Source organism: Lineus longissimus, chromosome 1, assembly GCF_910592395.1.
Source record: "Lineus longissimus chromosome 1, tnLinLong1.2, whole genome shotgun sequence".
NCBI lineage: Eukaryota > Metazoa > Nemertea > Pilidiophora > Heteronemertea > Lineidae > Lineus > Lineus longissimus.
Window position 1 is genome coordinate 3,758,637 of NC_088308.1, and position 26,598 is coordinate 3,785,234.

The 26,598-nt window shown below is 41.2% G+C and overlaps 2 protein-coding genes across 15 annotated transcripts in view; both read right to left on the minus strand.

Annotated features, from left to right (window-relative positions):
• Positions 1-3,590: 3,590 nt before the first annotated feature.
• LOC135485512 (coiled-coil domain-containing protein 154-like) overlaps positions 3,591-26,598 on the minus strand; it is a 43,518-nt gene continuing 20,510 nt past the window's right edge. For 5 of the 14 annotated variants that reach the window (XM_064767653.1, XM_064767669.1, XM_064767661.1 and 2 more), the window contains 9 exons: positions 19,429-19,569; positions 17,688-17,738; positions 16,997-17,116; positions 16,825-16,901; positions 16,389-16,485; positions 15,938-15,967; positions 14,931-15,017; positions 13,280-13,461; positions 3,591-4,799 (listed from right to left, as the gene is read on the minus strand). In XM_064767653.1, the coding sequence (XP_064623723.1) occupies positions 4,514-4,799; positions 13,280-13,461; positions 14,931-15,017; positions 15,938-15,967; positions 16,389-16,485; positions 16,825-16,901; positions 16,997-17,116; positions 17,688-17,738; positions 19,429-19,569 (1,071 nt within the window). In that variant the 3' untranslated portion in view covers positions 3,591-4,513. Of the gene's footprint in view, positions 4,800-12,056; positions 12,315-13,279; positions 13,462-14,375; positions 14,525-14,930; positions 15,018-15,937; positions 15,968-16,388; positions 16,486-16,824; positions 16,902-16,996; positions 17,117-17,687; positions 17,739-17,852; positions 17,871-18,822; positions 18,847-19,428; positions 19,570-26,598 lie in introns of those variants that run through there. The other 9 variants (XM_064767619.1, XM_064767628.1, XM_064767707.1 and 6 more) reach the window with 9 other exon arrangements.
• LOC135482973 (uncharacterized abhydrolase domain-containing protein DDB_G0269086-like) lies at positions 20,119-25,636 on the minus strand. Its single transcript, XM_064763457.1, has 11 exons — positions 25,585-25,636; positions 25,130-25,279; positions 23,424-24,218; positions 23,061-23,105; positions 21,835-21,897; positions 21,550-21,666; positions 21,211-21,381; positions 20,844-20,945; positions 20,639-20,716; positions 20,397-20,459; positions 20,119-20,130 (listed from the first exon to the last, which is right to left on the minus strand). Exons 1-11 carry the CDS (start codon positions 25,618-25,620, stop codon positions 20,119-20,121), a joined length of 1,632 nt encoding a protein of 543 aa, XP_064619527.1. The 5' UTR covers positions 25,621-25,636.

The window sequence follows — 26,598 nt, forward strand, 5'->3', positions numbered from 1 at the left end:
GTAAAAATAATGACTACATCCATGTAGCGAAACGACTCCACCCATGTAGCGAAACGTCCTCCATGTAGCGAAACGACCATACCCATCATGTAGCGAAACGACTCCACCCATGTAGCGAAACGACCTACCATGTTGCGAAACGACCGCCACATGTAACGAAACGACTTGTAGCGAACTGGCAATGTAACGAAACAGCCTGATACCCCTTGTCTCGACTAGATGTGACACAGCTTCAACCGTCATTGGATTACCCCACTTGGAAAAAATTGGCACGGGGGTATGAGAGTATGTGGTCTGTGGTATGTGGTTACATGTACTCTGCGCCGTGGATTCCTATCTATTGAGAAAACGGAACGCCGTCTAATAAAGTGTCGTTCCATAACTTTATGATGGCCAATCAAATTGGCGACGTCAAGGGTCACCGAGGAGAAGAGGGTGACAAATATCACGATCTTGTTTTTAATATCTTTATTGAACAATCAATTATTAGAGTAGAATTTACAACTTTTTTCTGGGGAGTTTCTACAGCCGGGGATAGAATGTCCGGGCATTCTATCACTCGCTTTAATCTGGAGCTATTGGCGGTCATGGCATCTAGTACAGAACCATTTATAGCTTAATCCAACAGAATAAAATATGCCCGGACACTTTTTCCAGGGGAAATTTTCTGCTTTTACACCAGAGTTTTTCACCCGACTCCCCTGAAGTATCGGCGATCTTTAACCTGATCATCCTGATAATGTTGATGTGATTGTGACAGCGAAAGTGGTGCGACAACACACTTGGTCCTGATTGTTCTTCTCAGGAACCGCCTGTTGCCGACAAAGTCAAGACTATGGGCGGTTATTACCGCAAATAAAGACAAACCAAAGCAAAGACACTTGTGTACATATCAAGGACACGTAGATTGATACTCCTATGTGTGCCACATCAAAGACATCTCACACACCAACCAACTGGCGTTCAAATCAACCGCGACCGATCATGACCAAAGACAATACATTCGACGTCACAGTCGGCTGGGCACCCCTTGAACCAGGGCGGCCAGCACTTATCTGCTGAAGAGAGACCTTTGTTCTGTCAATGATCAATATAACAGGCATTGTCAAAATGTGGGATTTGCTTTAGCATACATACTTGTACATGTACATATGCTGAGCTGTGGAAATGCATTAGGCAGGTTCCGTAAGCCTAAAGACGATGTAAATGCATTTTATCGACGATTTAAAAAAAATCATTTTCCTAATTCCTTCTACAACCAAGTATAAAAGATGGTTCAGTGTCGTGTAAATCAATTAGCAGATAGAGGACTTGATGACTCGACAAACATTCGTACTTTGTAGTTCGTCGTTTGTAGGGCGCTCAGTTTCGAAACCTTCAATCATTCGAAACAGAATACATTCGCCAAATTTGATAGCATGATATCAAATGAAAGGGCCCCTTGGTCTGAGCTTCATCTCACTATGCTTGTGAAGAGACAGGTACAACCTGGCCGTCTCTTCTCTACTGCAGACACCAAGGCCCATTGGTCTGAGCTTCATCTCACTACGCTTGTGAAGACAGGTACAACCTGGCCGTCTCTTCTCTACTGCAGACACCAAGGCCCTTTGGTCTGAGCTTAATCTCACTATGCTTGTGAAGACAGGTACAACCTGGCCGTCTCTTCTCTACTGCAGGCACCAAGGCCCCTTGGTCTGAGCTTCATCTCACTATGCTTATGAAGACAGGTACAACCTGGCCGTCTCTTCTCTACTGCAGACACCAAGGCCCATTGGTCTGAGCTTTATCTCACTATGCTTGTGAAGACAGGTACAACCTGGCCGTCTCTTCTCTACTGCAGACACCAAGGCCCATTGGTCTGAGCTTCATCTCACGATGCTTGTGAAGACAGGTACAACCTGGCCGTCTCTTCTCTACTGCAGACACCAAGGCCCCTTGGTCTGAGCTACATCTCACTATGCTTGTGAAGACAGGTACAACCTGGCCGTCTCTTCTCTACTGCAGACACTAAGCCCAATTGGTCTGAGCTACATCTCACTATCCTTGTGAAGACAGGTACAACCTGGCCGTCTCTTCTCTACTGCAGACACCAAGGCCCATTGGTCTGAGCTTCATCTCACGATGCTTGTGAAGACAGGTACAATCTGTCCGCCTCTTCTCTACTGCAGGCACCAAGGCCCCTTGGTCTGAGCTTCATCTCACTATGCTTGTGAGGACAGGTACAACCTGTCTGCCTCTTCTCTACTGCAGGCACCAAGGCCCATTGGTCTGAGCTTCATCTCACTATGCTTGCGAAGACAGGTGCAACCTGGCCGTCTCTTCTCTACTGCAGGCACCAAGGCCCGTTGGTCTGAGCTTCATCTCACTATGCTTGTGAAGACAGGTACAACCTGGCCGTCTCTTCTCTACTGCAGACACCAAGCCCCATTGGTCTGAGCTTCATCTCACTATGCTTGTGAAGACAGGTACAACCTGGCCGTCTCTTCTCTACTGCAGACACCAAGGCCCATTGGTCTGAGCTACATCTCACTATGCTTGCGAAGACAGGTGCAACCTGGCCGTCTCTTCTCTACTGCAGACACCAAGGCCCATTGGTCTGAGCTACATCTCACTATCCTTGTGAAGACAGGTACAACCTGACCGTCTCTTCTCTACTGCAGACACCAAGATTGGTCTGAGCTACATCTCACTATGCTTGTGAAGACAGGTACAACCTGGCCGTCTCTTCTCTACTGCAGACACCAAGGCCCATTGGTCTGAGCTTTATCTCACTATCCTTGTGAAGACAGGTACAATCTGTCCGCCTCTTCTCTACTGCAAGCACCAAGGCCCCTTGGTCTGAGCTTCATCTCACTATGCTTGTGAGGACAGGTATAACCTGTCTGCCTCTTCTCTACTGCAGGCACCAAGGCCCATTGGTCTGAGCTTCATCTCACTATGCTTGCGAAGACAGGTGCAACCTGGCCGTCTCTTCTCTACTGCAGGCACCAAGGCCCGTTGGTCTGAGCTTCATCTCACTATGCTTGTGAAGACAGGTACAACCTGGCCGTCTCTTCTCTACTGCAGACACCAAGCCCCATTGGTCTGAGCTTCATCTCACTATGCTTGTGAAGACAGGTACAACCTGGCCGTCTCTTCTCTACTGCAGACACCAAGGCCCATTGGTCTGAGCTACATCTCACTATGCTTGCGAAGACAGGTGCAACCTGGCCGTCTCTTCTCTACTGCAGACACCAAGGCCCATTGGTCTGAGCTACATCTCACTATCCTTGTGAAGACAGGTACAACCTGACCGTCTCTTCTCTACTGCAGACACCAAGATTGGTCTGAGCTACATCTCACTATGCTTGTGAAGACAGGTACAACCTGGCCGTCTCTTCTCTACTGCAGACACCAAGGCCCATTGGTCTGAGCTTTATCTCACTATCCTTGTGAAGACAGGTACAACCTGACCGTCTCTTCTCTACTGCAGACACCAAGACCCATTGGACTGAGCTACATCCCACTATGCTTGCGATGCTCTTTCACCGTGTTGGCATGTTGGAGGCGCAGCCAGGCAATGACAATAAAGAAAGAACTCCAACAACATGTAACAAATGGAATTTAATGTATTCTCCCGATATTGATGGGTACATCTATACATCATTAAACATAACTCGACATTTTTTCAATTTGGACGGAAATGTGGTGCAAAAGCTGCTATGGTATCACGGCAGTGTGATTTAGAGCCTGGTTTAAAAGTAAATTGCTTTTAATGCTCGAACTATGGCACGAATGAAGAATTATGTTGTACAATGAAACTGTAGACAAAGTCGGTCTATACAAAACTTAATTGCTTACGCCCAATCCTGGCCCTATGCAGTCCCGACGCAGTGGTATGGGCCTATTCCTATTCACAGGGCGAGGGACGAGGCTGGTCCACTGCGTCCGGAGTGTAGATAGATGCGTACTGGTATGACGCGCTAGCGCATGGGATTTTACAGCACTGAATCTTATCAGTCCCTGTACAATATAGCAACCTTGTCTCTCAAAGGATAAACCAGCGCACACTGCTGATGACAATGTCACAACCTTGTCTACCGGACAACAAGGCTGATCCTTTTAAGTGACAAGATGTCACCTCGTCGGACAGACGCTCTTAACCTTACAACAAATGTTAAAGTGAAATATTGAAAGACAGTGTTTTTATACATAGTGCATCATCAGATAAAGCCTGAATATTCCCTTCTAAGGCACTCTCTCCTCTTACTCCTGAAAGCTGTCGTCGAAACCACCAAACACACCCTTTAGAACTAACAAATTGAAGTTGGTGATAACTAGTAGGCCTAGAGTGGCTTCAAATGCAGATGTTTTCGATTCTTCATGGGTATGCGTATCCGTATAGGTTGTGAATCTGAACCTCACCAGACTACAATATACCGGAAATCCTGAAGACCATCTAAACCAGATGTCGCGTTACCTAGCTAGCCCCCTCCCCCGACCCTGATGACGGCCCTGCTCCAAGGGCTATGCATTACTGTTCTCCATCTACTTTCTTATCCTTGATATCACCCTTATCATCCTTCTTTCCATCATCACCCTTAGCGTTATCATCATCATTCTTAGCGTCATCCTTTGCGTTATCTTTAACGTCATCCTTAGCATCATCCTTAGCGTCATCCTTATCGTCATCGTTAGCGCCATCTTTCTTGGGAGCTGGGGGTTCATCGTCGCTATCCTCGTCTTCATCAGAGTCAGGTACTTTCTTGTTGTCTTCTTTCTCCAGTAGAGACGAGAGTTTTGATTTCCAGTGCCACCATCTGAAAGCATATTGATATGGAATTGCAATAGCTGTCGACAGCTCAGAGCAGTCTCGATAGTATAACCTTATAACTGATCTGGAATGGAGATCGCTACGTCATTCGTTCGCCCCAAAAGTTGGACAGAATGTAGATCATTGGACAGCTGAGAGGAGTCTCCAGACATCTTCCAGAGCAGGAAAGCTTTATTGAGAATTATAAGCTATATCCTGAGTATTGTAAATTTCAAACCTGTTCTCATAGTTTTGGACAGTTTAGAGAAGTTTTCACAGTGTTGTCTTTTAAACCTATTCTCGGAGTTTTGGGAAGATATGACAGACGACTCAAAGGTATTATCTTTTAGATAACTTCTCTGAGGCTTCAACAGCCGAGAGAGGGCTATACAGCGATGTCTATTTAGCCTATTCTAAGAGCGTTGAACAGCTGAGAGAAGACTCTACATAGTTTATATTCTAAAGACTGCTCAGAGAAGTCACTATGGTGCCGCTCTTTAGCTCAAGAGGAGTTTCTAAAGTATCATATTCTATCCTCTTATCAATAGGCTTCGGACGCCTCAAGGAAGTACCAACAGCACACGGCATCCATTAGCGCACGAGAAGATCCTTTTATCCGCTTTTCGGATTTGGACTGCTCAGAGAATTTATCCCTGCAGAGAAGTCCCTCCAGTATCATATTCCATATAACTTTTCTTGACCTTGGACTGCTCAGGGACATCTCTACAGTGCCATCCTTTAGCTCAGGGAAGATTATTTTCTCATTATATTCTACTTTTATAACCACGTTTCTTGGCTCAGGACTGCTCAGAGGTATCTACAGTATCATCTTCTATATCCTTTCTCTCAATATTTGGACAGCTCAGAGATGTCTTACAGTATTACATCTCGCACTAAAGTTCTATCAGATTCAGTGGAGACAATTTGTAGTATCTGTCAGAGATCATAAATTCTTCTGATCTTGGCATTAAGGTTAGTATTTTTAAGACAAGTCTGCATGTTAGTTTTCAAATCAGAGAACAATGTAGAGGGTCTATTTACAACTTCATTTATTTTACAAGAATATCATAAATAACTATTTATTTCTATTGCATAGATATAAAATATTTGAAACAAAGACAGGTAATAACAAAATCTGATGATATATAAAATATACAAATTTTATATGGATTGTTTTGAATAAGAATGTCTAAAGATATTTGAAAACACATTTATGATACAAGTATACATACCATAAAGCTGTTTCAGTGATGTTTTTGCACAATTACACCGGATAAAAAGAGCCAAATGATACACAGACACTGTTTTTGGCATGGAATGTTGCTGTAAATATTTTGGCAATTTGGACGGAGACTACAATAGTATTTCCCCCTCTCACCAAAAACCCCATAACTTTCAATACAAATTGGTGGTCCAATCTGGAATGTTGCATCATAACTGCACAAATCCTCATTCAATTCAATCAAGCAAAAATACGATGAATTTATAACAAAAATTATGACAGAAATACTGTGCAGAGGTTATTAAGCCAGTTGAGGAGTGCCCATACAAAAGGCCTATTTTACATGTTATGGGCGTAAATGTAACAGACACACCTCAATTGGCTTAGACAGGTCAACACAGTACCTGGAGTATCGAAAGTGTATAAAGAATTTCAGTCCAGAATTCATCAGAAGAAACAGGCCACACTATGGTCTCTTTGAGTTCAAAGAGACACAGGTCACACTGTGCTCTCTTCGAGTTCAAATAGAAACTGGCCGCACTGTGCTCTCTTTGAGTTCATACCTTACATCAGAAGACCAAGCAAGGGGGAAGTTAGAGGTCTTTGCTGAGTCAGGGGTGTGCAACATAGGACTGCAAGATAACAAAAATGGTGAGACACCTTTAAACATGCAAGTGCTCACAACATAGGATACTGAAACATTCAGGATGAAAACCTAAATATAACTAGCAATGAATACATTAGGTAAAAATCTTCCCATCAATTTGGTAACAAACCCTCTCTTTGCTTATTTCTTCTTCTTCATCTCCTCTTGAACAACTGGCCCATCAAGGGTTAGGTTGGTGCAAATTACCAGGGAAGAAGAGCAATGAGGAACCACTTCACAGAATGTCGTAACTACGAATTGACCATGGGAGATACACCTAATGCAGTTTGTTGCCAGACAAGAAGATTGTTCAGCAAAATACCGAATTAAATCTTAGACAAGCAACAGGACTTTATATTCAACAGTAGATTCACATCTGTCATTGGTAAATGAATTACTGAGAGCACAGAAGCAACCATAAGATAAACTAAACCAAAGTGCAAAGTGAAATATGCATCAATACTATAGCGCATTACTAGTACACCACGCCATCCTGACCACAAGCTTTCACCACAATATACTTCATACCGTTATTGATCATAAGGTGGACAACCAAAAACCTTCCTGCCCTGGTCGCTCTTGGACCATGGTTTACGCTTGCCAGCCGTCTCTTCCTCCGAATCTGAAGAGCCAGCCTCGGGACTAGGTAAATGATTTTGATGTCTATGTTCATGAGTGGGTGTATTTTGTTCCTTATCTTCGCCCAATGGCTCAGTTTCATCATCGTCATCAGGCTTTTCGATAACGAGTAGTTTGGGCCAGCGTGTCATACGCTCTTTAGTGGGTGTTTTATGTTCAGGTTCAGGTGTGGGTTCTTTTTCTTCTTGTTTAGGACTGGGATTGTTTTGTTCTGGAGGGGGAACATTATATTCAGCTGGTAGCGGAGTTTCATCATGATCAGGCTGGTCAATGAAAAGTAGTTTAGGCCATCGCGTTGTATGTTCATGAGCAGGAGATTTCTGTTCAGGTTCAGAAGTGGGTGTTTCATTTTTGGGGGGGGCATGATTGGGAACTGTATGTTCAGGAGTGGGAGCTTTTGGCTCTGGTCCAGGGTCGGGAACTTTCTTTCCAGGACTAGATTTGCCGTGAGAGTTTGGTCTTTGTTCATCATTGGGTGGCATAGGCTCGTCATCTTGAGCTGGCAACCCAGTTTCATCTTCATCAGGTTTATCCAGTACAAGAATTTTTGGCCAAAGAGTGGCTGTATGTACTTTATCAGCTGTCGATTGCCTACTTCTCAAACTTGGCGATTCTGTACTTGGTCTAGTTTCTGGACTAAGTGGTTTACGAATGGGTGCAAACATTCCTCCATCAGGCATGCTTATTCTATGTAAAAGCCTCTGCTCCAAGTTAGTCGGGCGCCTTTCAGACTGAGGTGGCTGCGTGCTTGGTCTGCCAAGGCCAAAACCTCTGATTTTAGAATCAATAGGGAAGGTCTGAGGTCTCTGGTCAAGATGAATGGGCTCCATATCAGGGGATTTGCATTCTGGACTTGGTGACCTCTTCTCGGGAATGACAAGTCTTTCACTAGCTAATACTTCCTTACTCCTGCTAGGATAGGTAACTGGCCTGTCAAGATCTGCTGGTCGCTCTTCTGGATCAAGCGGGTAGGTTCTTGGTCTTTCTAAACCAGGTAATCGGGGGTGGGGACTTGGAGGCCGAATGGGCCTCCTCAGTGAGGGAGGGTACGTCTGCGGTCTTTTAGGCTCGAGTGGTCCAAGTTCTGGATCGAGTGGATAGGTTTTTGGTCTTTCTACCGACCGTATATGCCTTGCTTTAGAACGGGGTAGACTTTGCTGCTCAAACATCCTTGTAGCTGGGTTAGTATTGGGTCTTTTAGGATGGGTTTGTCTTGTTCCTGAATCAAGAGGAAAGGTTTTTGGTCTTTCTATTGACTCAATATGCCTAGCTTTATGACGAGGTAAAGTTTGCTGCTCAAACATCATAGTGGGTGGTTGGGTTTGGGGTCTCTTTGGATGGATCTGTTTTGTTTCCATGTCGAGTGGAAAGGTCTGTGGCCTATGTTGGTCAACACCAAGTGTTTGAGTTTTGTTGATATTTTCAGAAACTTCTTCAGTATCAGACGGCTCCTGCACAAGCACAGGTAAACTGAGCCTACGAGTTTGTCGCAGTTTATTGCGAAGAGGATAGGTACTTGGTCTAAATGGTGTAGATGGTCGAAGTTCTGGGACAAATGGATAGGAGTCTGGCCTTTCCATAGGACTCTCAGGAACAGGGTCAGCAACGGGAAGAACAATTTGCTTCTTATGAGGGGGGCCAAATGGTTCAATGCCAGCACCAAGTAGGCTCTGCTCATATTTTGTCTGTTTATGCTCTGGACAGACTGGATATGACTTGGGCCTGTCAGGGCTGTGCGCACCACGCAACCAACTCGGTGGAAACGAATGGGGTCTTTCTTCTGGACTAGATGGTAGATCGGATTCCGATTCAGAACTGTCTTCTTTTTCTTCAAAATTTATTGCTCTTTTATCTGATAATTGTAATCCAACCTCAACAAAGTCAGAATTTTGCCTCAGAAAGGTTGGTACATGTAATTCACCAGCTCGAGTGCTAGGATATGAATATGGTTTGGGCGTGACAACTGTTGCAGGCCCATCTTTCTTCAGTTTAGGGTAGGTCTGTGGCCTGTCCGGACTTAGAGGCCTGTGCTCCCATGTGGGAGGGAAGGAATGAGGTCTCTCCCCAGTACTAGGTGGACTTGATTCGGCACTAAGTGGACTTAAAGTAGGACTATGTTTTCGAAGAGAAAACCGCAACTCTGGACTTGGTGACCTTGTGTCAGGTGTTTGTTTTTTCTGTTCTGGAGTAACAGGTCTATTTTCCTCAGCAGGCACAGGTCGATTTAAGAAGTAGGTTTTGAAATATTGAGCCAGGAGTGATGCATAGATCATGTAAATCATAGATATAGCTTGCCTCGGGTCCTGAATTGGCCTGTCATCATGCATTTGGGGCTGCAATCCATAAATGGGGGACCTCTCCTCATAAACGGAGAAATCTTCATGCATTTGCCGATTGCTTTCATGAAAATGTGGCAGGTACTCATCATTTGGATGAAAATAACCATGACTTTGGGGTACTGACTGGTAACCTGGTATAGGGGGTCGAAGTCCATCAACAAATGACATATGTTCATACACAGTTATGTGTTCATGAATGTTTGATCTTCGTTCATGAATTGGTGATATCTGCTCACTGAGCGGTGACCTTCGACCACTTATAGGTGATCGGCACTCACCTACAGATGACCTGTACTCACTCAGTGGGGACACTTGCCCACTTAAAATAGATCTTTGCTCACTAAGGGGTGATTTTCGTTCACTTGACCCTTGCTCATTAATCAGTGTAACATGTTCACTTAATGTTCTCTGCTGATCACTTGGTGACCTTTCTCCATTCTGCGGCGATCTCTGCTCACTCAATCGCGGCGATCTCTGCTCACTTGCAGTCGCAGGCGATCTTTCGGGTATAGGCGACATTTGAAACGGTGGCCGTAGCCTATAAACTTGTCTGTTTTCAAAAACAGGCGCTCTGTACTCGTTGGATGGAATTTGCACCTGAACATGTTGGACAGGTGATCTGACTTCCATATTTGGAGGGATATGTTCTTCATGTTGTACATGTAGCACATGATCATGTGAGTGATCCTGGACTCTTGGTCGGAGGTCAAAACTTGGTGACCTCAGACCCATGCGCAATTTATATTCAAGAGCAGCGAGCCTTAGTTCCAGGTTGGCTGCTCTTTCATCCTGAGGAGACCTGTGTTCAGGACTCGGCAAACTAGTCCTATTTTCCGGTTTGGGTGAACTTTGTAAAGGATCGTGCAGTCTTTGTTCAAAGCTGACCGATACGTTGTCGGTATTCTGCAACGTCTGATCAGGCAGTTTCTTGTCAGGACTTGACCGCCTAGAGCCGATATGAAGGACAGTTGTGGATGAGTTTTGATTGGGGCTACTCTTCCTATGCCTTATGTCAGAGGACCTGGGTTCTGGACTAGAAGAGCTGTTTGTCAGGCTGGCAGGAGTCCGTTCTGGACTTGGGTCAGGACTCACATGTCTTCTCTTACATGTGGCAGATGATTTTTGTTTATGGATTGTCACTTTACGGTCAGGACTGGGTGGTGTACGTTTATGCAGATGAGGCCTTTTTGTTGTGCATGGTTGCTTAATTTTGTAACCAATCGTCTTAGAATCCCCTGTTTGCCTTCGTAGGCATCGTGAACAGGGTTTGCTACTCAATGGTCTGTGTTCACGTTTTGGTGGTTTTTTTTCAGTTTTTGATTGTTTTGGAGGATGTTTTGTTTTTTTATCACTGCAAAGAGAAATAGGTTTGTACAGATTGATAGAATAACTGGAAAGAAAATAGTACTAAAAGAAATGTCTCATTAGAAGGAAACATTGTTCAAACTGAGGTAAATCCAACTATTTTTAAAATAAAGTCTCATATTGTCCTCCAAGTAAACATGGATAATCGATAAAAGAGGAGAGAAGAAATTTGCATAAACTTATAAAGTACAAAGCGTGATCCAACAAAAATGTTTTCGAAGCTGCTAAAAAGAAATCAGCTGCAAAGCTAGGTTCATAGGTCCCAAGGACGGAATCACACATGTCAGTCGAAATAAACAATGATAAAATGGATGGATTACATGCAAGACACCAAAAGCTGTGGTGATTTGATAAAAAGATACAAAAGCTGAAGTGGATGGAATGGTTGTTTTCTGTACCATCTATTACAGAATATGGCTTGGATCTAACTCTTCAATCACTTCATTAGATATTCACCCACCCTTAACATTTGGAACTACTCAATTCAGCTGCATTATTTATACCAAAATACAAAGATACTTTAAGAGTCATATGTCTAAACCTTTAACTATCACACTTGCTATAAGAAGTCTGGGCTATCTCATTCAAGTTTATCTTGAATGAGAGTATAACATAACAACTCACTGAAAAATATGGAAGACAAAAGTCTAGCTACTGCACCAACATCACAGAACTGTTAACCATGGTATAAATGAAAATCTAATGTATTGACGATACGGTTGAGAAGGACCATGGGTACTCACGCTAGTGAGAATGTGACACATATTTGGCAGGAAAAAAATGTTTGCCTAAAACTCTCGGATACAGGGGCTTATACAGAGTTTACATTGACCACAATGTGAAAGTACAACTGAGCTTGCCAACAATGTCAACTGTTGGTCATTGTATCTTAGGCGCTTCATAAACGAGCCATTTTCTATTGCAGCGATCTGTGACGGAGCCACGACATATGTTATATCATATGTTTGCTGAGCACGTTAGGATTTGAAAGCTTTCTGGGGGGTAATGCCCAGTGGTCCTAAACATCAAAACCAATCATCCTAATCATCCCAAATCTACCAATCATCCATATAATCATTATTTGGTTTCACACCAGCAGCTGTGGACTGCCCCTCGGGTCGATCTCTCAAACTCTCCCTACTCCGGTTTCCAACAGGGCTTGGGGTCTTCTGGGTCTCAGTGTCACGTTTTGGGGTCGGTGGGGCCGGGGGTTTCGTAATTGGTGGAGTTTTTGCAGGCGAGTGCGGGTTGCTACGCTCGTGTTGTTTTTTCCACTTGACGTAATTCCATCGCGATTTCCAAGCCAACCACCTAGATAAAGGACATGCAAATGAACAATACTTTAAGCAAATTAAGGACAGAAAGTGCAAGCAGACATGGGGTAAAGGTGATGATGATTATAAATTTTGAATAAGCAATCCTGATTTTACATAAAATTACCACCAAAGGCATGAAAAGTTAAATAAGAACATGTTGGAAGCTTTTATTGAAAGTATTGGCAGATACACAGATAATGTCATCGACACACACTCGAAAGTGGTTTTGAACTTCATTTTGTATGTAGCACATATTTGGCTTATCAGACACAAGTTGGACTTAAAAAGCTGTTTTGATGTGAGCAATAGCTCATTATGGCACTTCCATGAGAAAAACAGTGCGAGGGACCTTAATGACTAAAGACATTGCACCCAAGGTACTAGGAATATATGTGACTTTCTTAGTATTCAATAAATGCTTGATGTGAACTTGATTAGACACAAGGCATTGTTAAAGGTATGTTAGCTACATGTAAGTCAAGCAAGTTATTTATTGTGAAGGATTATACATCTTTAGATTCAAGAAAGTTATTTGACAGCAAGAGGAAGGTAAAAACCTATTATTTCGCTAAAGGTAAATGGTTATGGCAAGAACGATATTTTCCTCAAAGTGAGTTAAAGGCATATGAAAAGATCTCTTCCAACAACAAGGACGGTAATGGTAATTGGATAGACCTAATAGAGGAACTGAATGCAGTCGCAGTAAATTGAAGTAGTGTTACAGAAAGGCAGAGTGTACTTCGTCCAAAGGCAGAATATGACTAAATATTTGTCTCCAAAACCAGAAGAAGCAAAGAGTAAACTTTCAATAGTTGGAAGTTAATCAGGAAGAGACAGACATATGCCAGTTTATTACATGTAGAATGTAGCATGTGCACCGCGTACAACATTAGAATTAGACAAAACACGTCACCACAACGTGAAGATGTAAAAAATAAACTCTCAATGATCAAACAGTACCTGACTGCACTGTATAGGCCCCACTTGTTGATTTCAGGTGCGCCAGCCTCTGCCTGATGCCGCGGCATATCCCCATCCGGTTTTATAAAGAGTCGTGTGTTTGAGCCATTCTTTAAAAGCGGATCAATCAAGTCACGTATTTCCTGTAGGTCTTCCTCTAGTGTTTTTACCTCTTCATTACGCTAGGGAGAAAGCATGCCACTGTGAGTGCGAAGAGTCTACTGGTAATAAACCAAGTGAACTACGGTGGAAAACACAACAGACTTGACAATTTATCTGATTGAGTTTCTCAACACAAACCACAAGGAATTTTTGCTCAAAGCATGAATTTGAAATTTCTCACTCATTTGCAAAGTCCATCACAAATCACATAATGAATATAAAGAGACTGCCCTCAGAAATATTGCCAAGCCTGTTGTAGTTTCTTCAACTTACCATGCAGAAAAAACATTGACGTTCGAAGACCAAGTCATTTGACCACTTGCCTACAGAATTTTAGACATGATGACGGGATGTGTCATCGTACTACTGCAGCCATGGCAAAAGATCTGGACTTCAGAAGTCAGCAATCTAATGACAGTAAACCTACATCCAACACATAATGCACCAAACATTCAGCTATCACTTTCAACGCCAGTGTTTAACCCAACCCCCTCTCCCTTCACCCTCTTCTTAGACAGGCCCAAAGGAAAAGTCTATTAGCGATAGCTCCTTAAGGTTTTGGCAATCCCGCAGCTTCTTTTAAAAGAATTTTTGATGCATCATGGGTTGAGTCAACATCCTGAGACCTGTGATAACTAACAATTTGATATTAAATGCTAGAAAAAATAACAGTGAATTAACATTTATTAAACTACTCCTTCAGCTAGCAAAGTTCAGCCGTGAAGTTATAAAAGCAGGCACTGTTACCAATAACAGACTGTCAACTATTTGAATGGAATGAATTCAACCAGTCTGTTAATCGGAAGCAGTTTTTCTGCAGTTGTGAATTAGATAACTTCACTACTGGCTTGAATGTACAGCTATAGGTGACCATGCATTATAGGAGACTAGCAGCTAGAGTATTAATACTCCATAGGGGCTGCAAGAGACTTACAGATGCTACCACTAGGGGGCACCCACATCATCTTTTGGGCCGTCCTCATCATTTTTGGGGTCATCTGGATTAACTTTCTCGTTAATCAAATCCAGATCTTGCTTTAATGCTCTTAATTCTCCTTTCAGCTCCAGTGTCATGTCCTCACGCTGAAGAGTCACATGTAGGTCGTCAATTAGGAGGTTTCCAAAATCAGGTATAAAGATTTTTAAAATTGTCTTCATCATTTATGAGAGCACACATCACAGACATCCCAAAATATTCTGAGGCTGAAAGCTCTGGGAGATCACAGGGAGTGCAAGGCAAATGATTTATATTACCCTCATGACAGATATAACCCTGATGTACCATCATCAGTGGACACAAGTCCTACATGTAAGCAATTTCTGGCCAGGTTATTTTCATAGAGTAAGCTATTATGTCAAAGCTGGAAAGATGTGTACAGGAACTTGATTTCTTAAGTGTTTTAAGTAATATGAACTATAGTCCTGAATAAACTTATCCCAGTTTTCATGGCCTCAAACATTGTCAAAGGATGAAATACTTAAAACTTACCAATTTCTGCTCAGACTGTATCTTCATTCCAAGGACTGTTTTCACAGTCTGAATCGACTCAGCTAGTTTCCTTATGCTCCCCTGGACCTAAAATTGTGATCAAAATATTTGAAATGTTAGCACAGTGGTTAGACTTAGAAGATACATAGCAGAATGCACATTTCTTACGTGTTCAAACCCACATAGGCACTGAAAACTCACATTAATAAGGACTCGCTGCAGTTTTCTATGAATAAGCGTAACCCACATTCAGCGCAGAGTAAACAAGATATGTCATCTACATGTAGTAGTAATGAACTAAGAAAAACCACACAAGTTTTTCAGTGGAAATATCAAATGAGAGGTTGTCTTGGCCAAGAGTCCCAGAAGTTATTCCATATACATTTGATCGTAAAGCTTTATAACCTAGTTAATCGATGGTTATTGCTAAGTTCTACCTACAATGACGTATGTGGGAGTTGAATACAAATACCATATTCGTGTGGTCTACCCATGTATACCTTACATGTATAACAGAAAGATATACTAAATGTGAAGAAGCACAGCTACATGTACAATGAAATACATATCATATATAAAAAGCGAGAAAAATTGTTGTAAAAAAGTTTGTCATTCCATTATGGTGATACGCGCTGTTTGCACATAGAGAGAATGATAATGTGAGACAACAACATTCTGAGTATATTGTAGTGCAAATACTGCTACTAACATCATTAATCAAATTGGGTTGTTTCGTGGTCACATGACCATCTGTAATGGCTCCCTGCCAGTAAGATCTACTCTTTGACAGTGGTTCCTTCGTCAACTCATAGTTGAACAAAACGGGGACCACTGTTTAAAGAGTTTGGGGTAACACCTAAATCAACAAACATTATTGACTATAGCAACTTGATTGTGAATGCATTGTGTCAGGGCTTGCAGGGTGTAACAGGGAAAAGATGGAAAAATAAGCATGGTGAAAAAGCGCTGCAATGAAATATATTTAGATGTCTATGTGATGGACAAACCTCTTCTAGCTCTGACTGAGATGGTGGTTCCTAGAGGCAAAAGAACATGCAATCAGGACTTCCGTTCAATCTAAGGGGTCAGGCCAAAGCACAAGTTGCCTACTCATACATCTTTCAAATCCATTGGCATTACTGTGCAAGTGTGGTTTTCTTCTTTTTCCATTATTTGCTTGGTCATTTTGAATATCATTTTTTCCCAAGGAAATTCATGCAGTTAAACAATGTATCTAATTTTGCTATATTTTACCTTATCTAGTCTGGAATCGGAAAGATCTCATAACTTCGGAACAAGTACCCCTTTAGCCCCAATAGTGTCATTTGAAGAGAAACCAAGTATATTCTTAACGCTTCACATGCTCTTTCCATAAGAAAACTCCCATTGGCATTTGCGCTTGATTCAAGCACTGGTACCCCAAGATGCTAAAATGTTAAAAGCGACACCATATCTTACATTATCAATATCTTTCATTGTCGGCGACGCTTCCTTGTCTTTATCCTTGGCGGCCATCTTCTCAAATTCTCGTCTCACCGCCTCCACATCATGCACCCTGGGAAAGAACAGAAAGTGTTAATTTTGGTGATGGAGTTATCTCATCTTTTGCCCCTACCATCTGAAACTCTCCCAGAACACCAACAGTTTCAAAAGTCCGCTAAAGACTTGGTCGTTTCAAAATCACTTTAGTTGGGTAGCACCTTGATCAGGCAGAGCTGGTAAACTTCATATGGTACATCCCATGATCTGCTGTGGGTGATTCTGTGTCATCAGATTATTGCCCCCGTTTATCTTTTTTCTTGGACATACTTAGTATCATCTGTCAACTGACTGGAAAAGATGTTGTTTTGTCAAACTACTAAACTTCCATGACTGACTACAATTATCATCTTACCTATTTTCAATCTCGCCCTGTATCCTTGCGGATGTATCATTCTTGAGCAATGCCAGCTTTTCGTTCAATTCAAATATCTGCAACAATCAAATAATCGTTTTGTAACAACTTATACTAGAGAGGGTGCCCCTAATAGAGAGGTGGCCTCTAAGGAAGGTTCCACTGTACTTACATCTGTTGGTAAAGTCGTCTGCAATCTCTGAAGCTCCTTTATGTTTTGACGTGTTAGTTCTTGCCACTGGATTACTGAAGTGAGTTTCTCTCGCATGTTTTCAGAGAGTGCAGCAGACGCCTGGAAAAAAGAGGTATGTCATCAACATCACAATAGTCCATAACTTAAGAATACATGAATTCAAACGGAATGCTAACCTAAAGGTTCTGACTCTGCTATTTCCTCGAAACTGCACACATTTAATTATCTTATGCTCCCTCAATAAGGCATATCATTGTCAACTGATCACCACTTGAAGAACTCAAATTCTTCCAAAGCTAGGAAGGGAAGGTCCCCTCTGAAGCCAATTACACTGATCCAGTAACATCACCATTCAGTAAAATGTTATTTCGGCTACAGAACCTATTCATATGCTACAATGATTATGGATTTCTCTACAAATCAGGGCGAAAATTTTTCACATTTGAAACTGAAAAGAAGAACATTTTAAACCATCTTAGCTGGGGGTTCTATAGCATTAAATCAAGGCAAAGAAACAAATATTGTGAATGTTTTCAGCCAGGACATTTAATACAAGTTAATTGTGGACAGGAGATAAGCGAATGCTAAAGGAAATGCTGAAAATAATGTTTTTATCTGCAGTCAGTGGGTAGCGAGGATTGATCTAGGTGAGTTTGCTACCCTTACAAACCTCAGGGTCCACATCATCATCATCAGCCATGCCAGCATCTCTGGCCTGTAACTGGAGTCAAATAGAATACAACATATACTGGCTAACATTAGAGATTTAAGCGTGTCCAGTCAAAGTTAAATTTGACTTTGACTGCAAAAAGTTTACGACATCTTTTACAATTACCTCTTCAAGTTCCTTCGTCTGTTGTGTACAGATTAAAAATCAAAACAATTGATCAGGAAAAACATACACCGAAATACCAGTGTCATGACATCGTGATGTAATGCGCTGCAATGCATGAAACAATGCATTGCATTTGACACTGTAGCACTCCTACATCTAGGAATGTCCTGTTGTGAAGTGGTTAATATCAATATAAAAGGAAGTGATATTCTTTCATCTACATGTAACAACAGTAAAAACCACATTTCATTTCATTTCAATCAAAACCAAGGCTGAAATCTCATAATTTTCATGCTGCAGCTGATACAATAAATTTGCTATACACACCAACAAAAAATATTTAAATCTATACTACATTGTCAATTCAGATTTAATACGCATAAATTTTGATTTTAGTGCATTTATATTCTTCCGGCTGCCACAAAAATATGTTCAGCTGCATCATATGTGGTGAGTGAAACAATGAAATTTAAGCCGAGGCTTCTTCGAACACAATACTGGTAAGGTAGGAAGCACCTTGCAATATGTCAATGATCAATAAAGCATAAAGAATTTTTCTCGCCAATTTAACAATGTCCCCGACTGTCACGGTTATTAATTGTTCCATCACCTGACACAGAATATATGTGGGTACATGCAGGCCTTATAAACAAATCCATACACTCTATAACAAGCTTTTAAAATAAATTCATTTTACGTGTGGTGCATCATCACAAGGTCATGAGCAAACACGAAACAAGGAAAACCTCCACAAGCAAGCAGTATCCGGATATGCAGTCTCATCCTCACCAGCAAAGTCTCCCACTTGGTATAAAATTATTCAGACCACTGTCATCAACTATGAAATCCTTTGACCCTAGTGCAGATATTATGTAGAGTACTTACATAATGATGATAATAATGAGGATTGAAACAACACCAAATAGTGGAATGGTGACAACATGCATGAATCTTTACAAACATACACTACCTCAGGATTTTTTTCCACTGAAGGCTGATTAGCAGGAATTAGAAAGAATAAATTGTATGAACAATGGATAGATGATAGATTCGCCTTCATTACTGGTGCCAGGTGTGCCTGGGATGTTGACCTGCACTGAACCAGCATCCTATCGAGAGGAAGTAATATTCCTGGTGGCTTAATGCAGCGGAAACTAGAAATGCTCCCGCCTGATGAGCCGTTTAGTTTTTTCTTTTCTGAGCTTCCAAATCCTTTATAGTCTAAATTATATTCTTGGTTTGAGAAAGCAGGACCAAAATAAACTCTGCTCAAAGTGTTTTTCAGATAGATATGGCCAAAGGTACTTGGCTGACCTCCTGTCACTATGACTAAACTGTAATAGTGTGATCATAAATGGTTATCTTACACAGCCCTGGGCACCCAATGTCATAGTTGACTGGCTTTAGTTGACACCATGAAAGAGCATTGGTTAGGTCCACGCTAAGGATAATCTAGTGTTGTGTAACACCACTATCTTTTGGTAAATGTGATCTGGTCACCTTCAACCAAGAACCTTTGGCCAGAATGATATGAAAAACACTTTGATATAGAGAGAAAACCACTATAAATACTTACCGCTGCTACCCTTTGATCAAGTTTGTCTTCAATCTGAGCGTGCTTGGCACTGAGGGAGAGCAGACGCGTGTCAAGGTCGTTAAGCTGGCGGACAGCAGCGGCCTGGCGTTCGTCAAGCTTGTTGTTTAAGTCACGGCGAACCTGAAGAAGAGGAAGATGATTTTGAATGAAAATTGAATAGAAGGTCAATATATCCTTGGTACCCAGTTCCCATTTCACAAAAGGACGGTACAGGTGTCACATGAAATGGTTTCTGTCAAGCACCCCTAGTTGTTGAGTTCTGTCTAAAGTGAGGCGATAAAATGGCCGACTTATTGGGTCAGCCTACATGTATGTTGATTTGGATGTTAATTAGGAAGTGCACTCACCGACGCTGAGCAACATTCACCTGAGGCTGACCCAAAAATGTCAACCATTTTATTTCTACATTACAGTGCCCATCCACTGAAGGCACTGGTTTGAAAAGTGGCGATGAATTGGATAAATTTGAATGAAGAGAGATAAAACACACGCATAATGAAGTTGATGAAAGAAATTATAAAATCAAATCAACATCTCAAATGGAAAACAGCATTGTATACATGGAACAGTAGGACAATACCAAAATACGAAAAGCTTTCAAAAAAGAAGCCCAGAATATATTATTTATTAGTTAGAGTATATTTATGAAAAGAAATATTAAATATCAAATTACAAGTCCACCTGGAAGAGATATTGAAGAATGATGAAAATATACGCAAAAGCAATTTAAAGCATCTGGCGCCATATTTAAAGAAATATACTGGTATTTATCCTGAAACTAAAAAAGATATAGATTAAGTATTTATGCAAATGCGAAGCAAATTCCAATGAGAAGCAAATATCTCAAAATGATTATATTTGCAAAATGATTATTGTATAAAAAAATCGACTCTTGTAGTAGAAATTAATCATTTAAATTTGTTTTAAAATCAAATTTTCTGCCTTGCCTTCCTTATCTTTTTATCCTTCTTGGTGATGACCTTCTTGACGTTATCAAGGTCGCTCTGAAACTGATGGAAAAGAAAGGTTAAAATTCATTCGAAGATTTTGCAGAAGCCGTCAACAATTAGCTTCAGGACATAATGTAAATATATCTAGGATATGCATGTTTTGATTGATTTTCATGGGGAAATGATTGTCTTTCAAAAATTGCATTGACCATTACTGAAACTGTAGCTAGTTTTCTGACCTGTTCAGAAGTCTGTCCCAAGACCGTTGCTCCAGTGTCAACCAGGGTGTCCAAGTATGCCATCAACTCTTTCCGAGCCTGCAAGGAAAATCAATTACTTAATTATGAATGTTTTACTTATTTGAATCAAAATGCAAGGAATTGTGAAAAACCACTGCATTGAAGCAACTATTACAAGGTTAATTCAAGAAGCCTTATGACTTACTACATTCATCCTCTTGCACATGAACTTAAGCACTAATCGTCTGAAGTCTTCTATCTGTGCATCAACTTCAACCAGGTCCAACCAATCACCATGGTTGGGTGACTGAAAAAGTATATGGAACAATATTTACAAAACAGCCGTTAAAAAAACTACAAGGATGTTAACTGTAACATGGATGCTCATGCCATTGTCGTTAAAACAATACCTTTGAACTGATTACATGTACCTTGAAATCACAGTCGAGGACCATAAATTATACAGGAGAACCCTCCAAGACGCCATTCTCCTTTGAGTTTCCCTTTCCAAACCTTCCCATTCTTTACCTTCCTCAGTCTAAATCTCCTCCCCTCCCTCCAAAGCTACTCACCACAGATACAGGAGAATCCTCAATGACACCGATCTCCTTCTCGTTCCCTTTCCAAACCTTCCCAATCTTCTTCTTTCTAGCTTTCTTGGCCTTTTCCTCTTCTTCACCACTCTTTTCATTTTCGCTCTCCGTCTGGGCATGCCTCAACAATGCAATATCATCTTCCAATTTCTAAAAGATAAAGAGGTTGCATGTTACGTTTCTTGGTCATCTATCCACCAAGTAACCTTCACTGTCAAAACTAATTTCATGACTTTCCATTAAAACTTGTGATGGTTTTGAATGTTTGAGATATTCCACCATGGTACCGGCACCAAATCTATTTGAAATTCAACTAACCTCAAGTGCCAGCAACCTCTTGGTCCTATCATATCCTCGATAACCTTTCTCATCAAGCAACTCTATCACTTTCTCTTCAACTTGCTCTTCAATTTGTTCAGTCATCAGCGGTCCTTCCTAAAATGAAAGTATTAACATCAACTAAAGGAACATTGCGTTGAAAATGAGTCTAGGAATTCACAATTCTACAAATTATCATGATTATTGAGTGATGTCATAGCCCCCCCCCCCCCCCCCCCCCCCCCCCCCAATAAAAACAGTACAGTTGCATATCATATTTCTTACCTTGTATCTGTTTTCTGCCTCATTCTTCATATTCTTTTCAAATTCATCCATTCGATGTTGCAGCTTGCCAAAATCAAAAATTGAAGATGGTCGAGAAATTCTACTTAATTTAACAAATTTAATTTCTACAAAATAAGACCTCACCAATGAATATCTTTCTTATCTCAAGTTACAACAACCAGCAAGTGTTTTCTGATTAGTTTCTACATAAAGAAATAAGCCAACTGCCTGTCAACACACCTATACAATATACAGTGGAACTTCCCTTAAGCTGACCCCTTAAAGCACCACACCATCTCTATTGGGCTTGGTCCTAAATTGATCACTTCCTTTTAAACTGACTTCCACAATCAGGACAGCATTTGATGATCCTTCAAATTATTCATCATCAATTATAAACATAAGGAACACAACACCAGTGATACAGGTTGCGGGGATGAGTTGAACAGCATGGAATCTAAATCAAAATGGTATTTCAATGTACTACGTATATGTAGTCAATATGCATTTATATCAATGTTATTTACACAATACTCACACTAGCAGTAATTCTGGACCAACAGCTGACAGTGGGTTTTCAAAGATGGACCCCTTTCCCGGCCAAGAGACATATTTGAAGATTGTGCAAATAGTAATATGGCTAGTACATTACAGAGATCTTAAAATGACAGACAACAGAGAATACAGTCTAACCCCTTCCGTATCAAAAAGTGCTTTAAGAGTAGAACGTAGTGCAGTGGCTAAAGATTGAAGTTTCAAACTAAACATAGATCAGCGCTTATCACCTCAGTTGTGGGTTCGATCCCCGGTTTACGAAGCCATTTCCACATGTGTTGGAGTGTGAGATTTTCTCCAACAGTCCTCTTCATATTTACACAAAATGGTCCAATTTATATAGTTTATAGAGCTAAAAACGTCCAAGTTAATATGAGAAAAAAAGAAGTTTAAAAGTCAAGTGACACCCCATCCTCCCCTACTGCCTTATTTATCAAAACGTTGTCGATTTTGGACGATCCTGAAATTTTCAAAAGCCACAACATAGGATTAGCATTGGAAACGTACTAAAAAGGAGGTCATGCTAAATTGTAGGTTCAATACCAAGGTGAAGCAAATTTGGCACCGACATGAAAAGAATAGGCAATAATTTCATTGCTAGTCTATGATAAATCAGAAGTGACGCATTTAAGCTTGAAAAAACAAAAGTCCGAGTTGAAAACTACTAATACTTTCTGCTCTATTTCCTGTAGTGCGTCTTCATCTATTTCTGGTACCTGGGATTCAACCAGTAAAAGATTAACTTTCCGCCAAAACCGCAGCTTCAGAATCACTGGCACAGGAATGGTTGGTTTTTAACCCCCCCCCCCCCCCCCAATTAAAAAAAGAAATTTATGGTTAGGAATCTACATCTATCATGAAAGTTTATATTTCAATATAGCTCTGGATATTGACATTATCAACCTCATATGCCATGACCATTTTGCTGCCATAAAAGCAAACTGCTCAATGTACAAGCGCATGAAATAGCGTAATTTCCAACATTTCTTGGTCTTTGAACTAAAATTGCAAAAGTATGACAAAGAACAAATTACTTTTTCTTGATCATCCTGACCCTTGAATTCCATTTGTATCACCTTGCGCAACAACTCGCGATCTCGGGCATCCAAGTCTTCTTCCATCTTTTCCTTCAAATCCCGCCCACATTCCTCAACACACTCTTCTTTCAGCTTCGAGAAAATATCATCGACATAATTCTCCAATTGCTTCTTCAACTTTTCTTGCAATTCATGACTAGTTTCTTTTAATTCTTCCCTCAATTCACTCTTCCCACTCACAGGGCGAGGGTCCTCAGGGGCCTCAGGGGCCTCAGGGGTGTCATCCAGCTCATCTTGGATCTTCTGCATGTACTCGACAATCTGCTCCTGTATCTTCTGATCATATTCCGAGGATAATTCATCCAAATGGCTATCAATATCAGAGCGCAACTTCTCACTTCTCACTCTCGATTCCTCAGATGCCAAGACCTTGATATCGTCTTTAAGAGCTTCCCGTGTTTCTGCCACAGCTTTGTTAACTTCTTCCATGATGACTTTATCTGCCTTCTGCCTTATCAATTTCTCCATCTTGTCATTCAAGGTTGCATTCCCATCTTTGTGTTCCTGCTCCAACTCTCCAATAGTCTTTTCTAAATCCCGTATACGTTTCTCTAACTTGTCTTTCTGTTCTTCGACAATGTTATCCACTTTATTCCGGAACAATTTCAAGCTGGCAGAGCTATCACTTAGATTCGGGGCTTGGTCAATGACCATATCTTCCACTTCCAAACGAAGATCAGATCTTAGACGCCGCTCCGTCTTCCTCACTAGAAGTTCCATTTCACAAGAAACCTTAAAATGAAACGGATAGGTGGCAAATGAATAATGCATTAAGGGTAACCGGAAAAACGCCGACCGACCGACCGACCGACCGACCGACCGACCTACTCGCCGACTCTGACAACCTCACTTACGGCATCCCATTCGCGCCTCATAGCCCGGTAACCGGAAAAACGCCGACCGACTGACCTGCCAACCTACCGTCATAGTGCAGTATCCCTTTCGCTTCTCTATAGCACATGTATCTGTGTAGTGCCCAGCGCAATGGACGTGATGGAGTCCGACGTGTCTGACAGCAGCATCTTCAGTCAATTATACCGGGAAAACGAGTTCACGCAGTAAGGAACTGATAACGATACTCTAAAGATATGCTTTGTCTACATGGTCGGTGGATATAAAAACATGATTTGGGCCTAATCTATGCACTGTAGTTTTTCTACTCGAGTGTCTCGACCGATGCAATGCATGAACTGCAACGCGCAACATGCATTTGTTGTCATTTGACCAGCGCACGTGCGCTTGTTTACAATTTCATTTCACGTGACCTGCTATCGTGGATTGGATATATCACATTGACTTATGAGACCTGTGACTCAACTACGAAACTCCTTGGGTTGGTAGGTCGGAAGGTCGGTCGGCCAGTCGGTTGGTCGGTCGGTCGGCGTTTTTCCGGTTACCTGCATTAAGGGGGAATGAGAAAGCTAAAAAGTCAATAGTGAGGCTGAATTTCATAACCTATACAGATATCTATCAGCACAAATTTTACCTAATGTACAACAAATTAATGTATTATAAACTCCTGCATCCGTTGGAATTACTGATCTTAACTTCACTAATCTTAACATGACATATTTACGAGTTTTGGTTTGTGGTACTGCACACATAGAGGAAGACATAATCATTCAAAATAGCTTTCCACTTACCTCGCGCTTGATGTCATTCCTGGTAATCTTCTCCCGCCGCTCCATAAGATTCTCCAAATCCTTCGCTAACTTGTCCTCAATCTCCTGACGCAAAACACTCTGATTTTTCTTTGTTGCATCCTGTATAAGAAGTTTAAGGTCGCTTGATACCTGTTAAACAAAGTACACAAGAATCAGGGCTATGATAGAAAACTTGCAAAGAAGGAGAGGATGTTGATGGTAGCATAAGGTCTGAATGTCAACGAGTGTGAGTTTTATGTGCATGAATGTTGGTTTCAGACGCTCACAGCGATTTTGAATATCACAAAAGCAATTCAAAAGACGAGGTCCATTTTATACTCCACATTCCAAAGTGAGGATTGCCAACACAACCACTGCTTTAATAAGTTATAGACATCTAAAGTGAATGTTGCATAATCTATGCACCCAGGAGATGCCACAGATGGAACAAGTACCTTCTCAGGGCCTTGGAAATCTCGGTATTCTGCCATGCTGGATTTGAGGCGAACCTCAAGTAGCTTGTACTCATCACGAAGCTCATCCACCTAAGAAACCAAAAGTTTAAGTTCAATATCGGTATTACGGGAATCTTAAGCCAAGATGCAAAAATAACATGACTCCATGTGTTACTCTTGTCACGCCTGCCAAGAATTCTTTCCAACCTCAATTTTTCAAATGCAGGTATATAGACTTTATTCTTTCTCATCATGTTTTCCTTATACTTTCTTTCCACAGGGGGAGCATAAAAAAGCCCTTGGGGTCAAGATGACAGACGTGAGTTGGAAAATCTGTAAGCACTAATCGATTCCAAATAGAACTTGTGTAATTCTGTGTAAACTTTGTTCAGTGTCGGGTGTAATGAGAAAAGTAGTTATTAATTGAGTACTCTCAACCAAATTGCACCTTTGAGGCAAAATTCTAACACAATGCATGATTACAATGTATCACAATTTATAGTGTATAATGCACTATATATGCACCCATTGTGCCTTCTACAGGTAAGACTCAGACATGTAAGAAAAGAAATGGCCTTTTAACGACCTTTCATGAATTCCCTCACGAGTTCAAATCAAGGTTTAACAGACATCATTCTTTGCTTAGTTTCATGACACTCAAACACACACTAAAAGTTCATTTCAAACTTACTAAACTTGCAATCTTTAGTTTCAAATTGCTTTCAGGAATCATTTTTTCAAGAAAATAAGGCCTCTCAAGAGGTGGCCCAATTAAGAGAGAGTTTTTTGATAAAACTTTCAGCAGAGAGGGTTGGGGATTCACAGCCACTTGACCGACAGTTCCACACACAGAATGACAACACACCTGGTGGGAGATGTACACTTCAATGATTGAATAAATTGAACCGCCCTCCCCTAGGCCCGTCTACACTCATTTCCATAACAATGCATGGAAACAATCATGGTGATGGGCTCCCATTGAAGAGAACTGTCGTAACAGCTGTAAACCGTTGT

Coding starts and splice junctions, on each gene's coding strand:
- LOC135482973 (XM_064763457.1), bottom strand. CDS start 25,620: ATGGCAGAATACCGAGATTTCCAAGGCCCTGAGAAG. Junction 21,898..23,060: donor TACAGGAAATAGAGCAGAAA/GTATTAGTAGTT, acceptor GATTTTGGCAAG/CTGCAACATCGAATGGATGA. Junction 21,667..21,834: donor AGGCAGAAAACAGATACAAG/GTAAGAAATATG, acceptor CTTTCATTTTAG/GAAGGACCGCTGATGACTGA.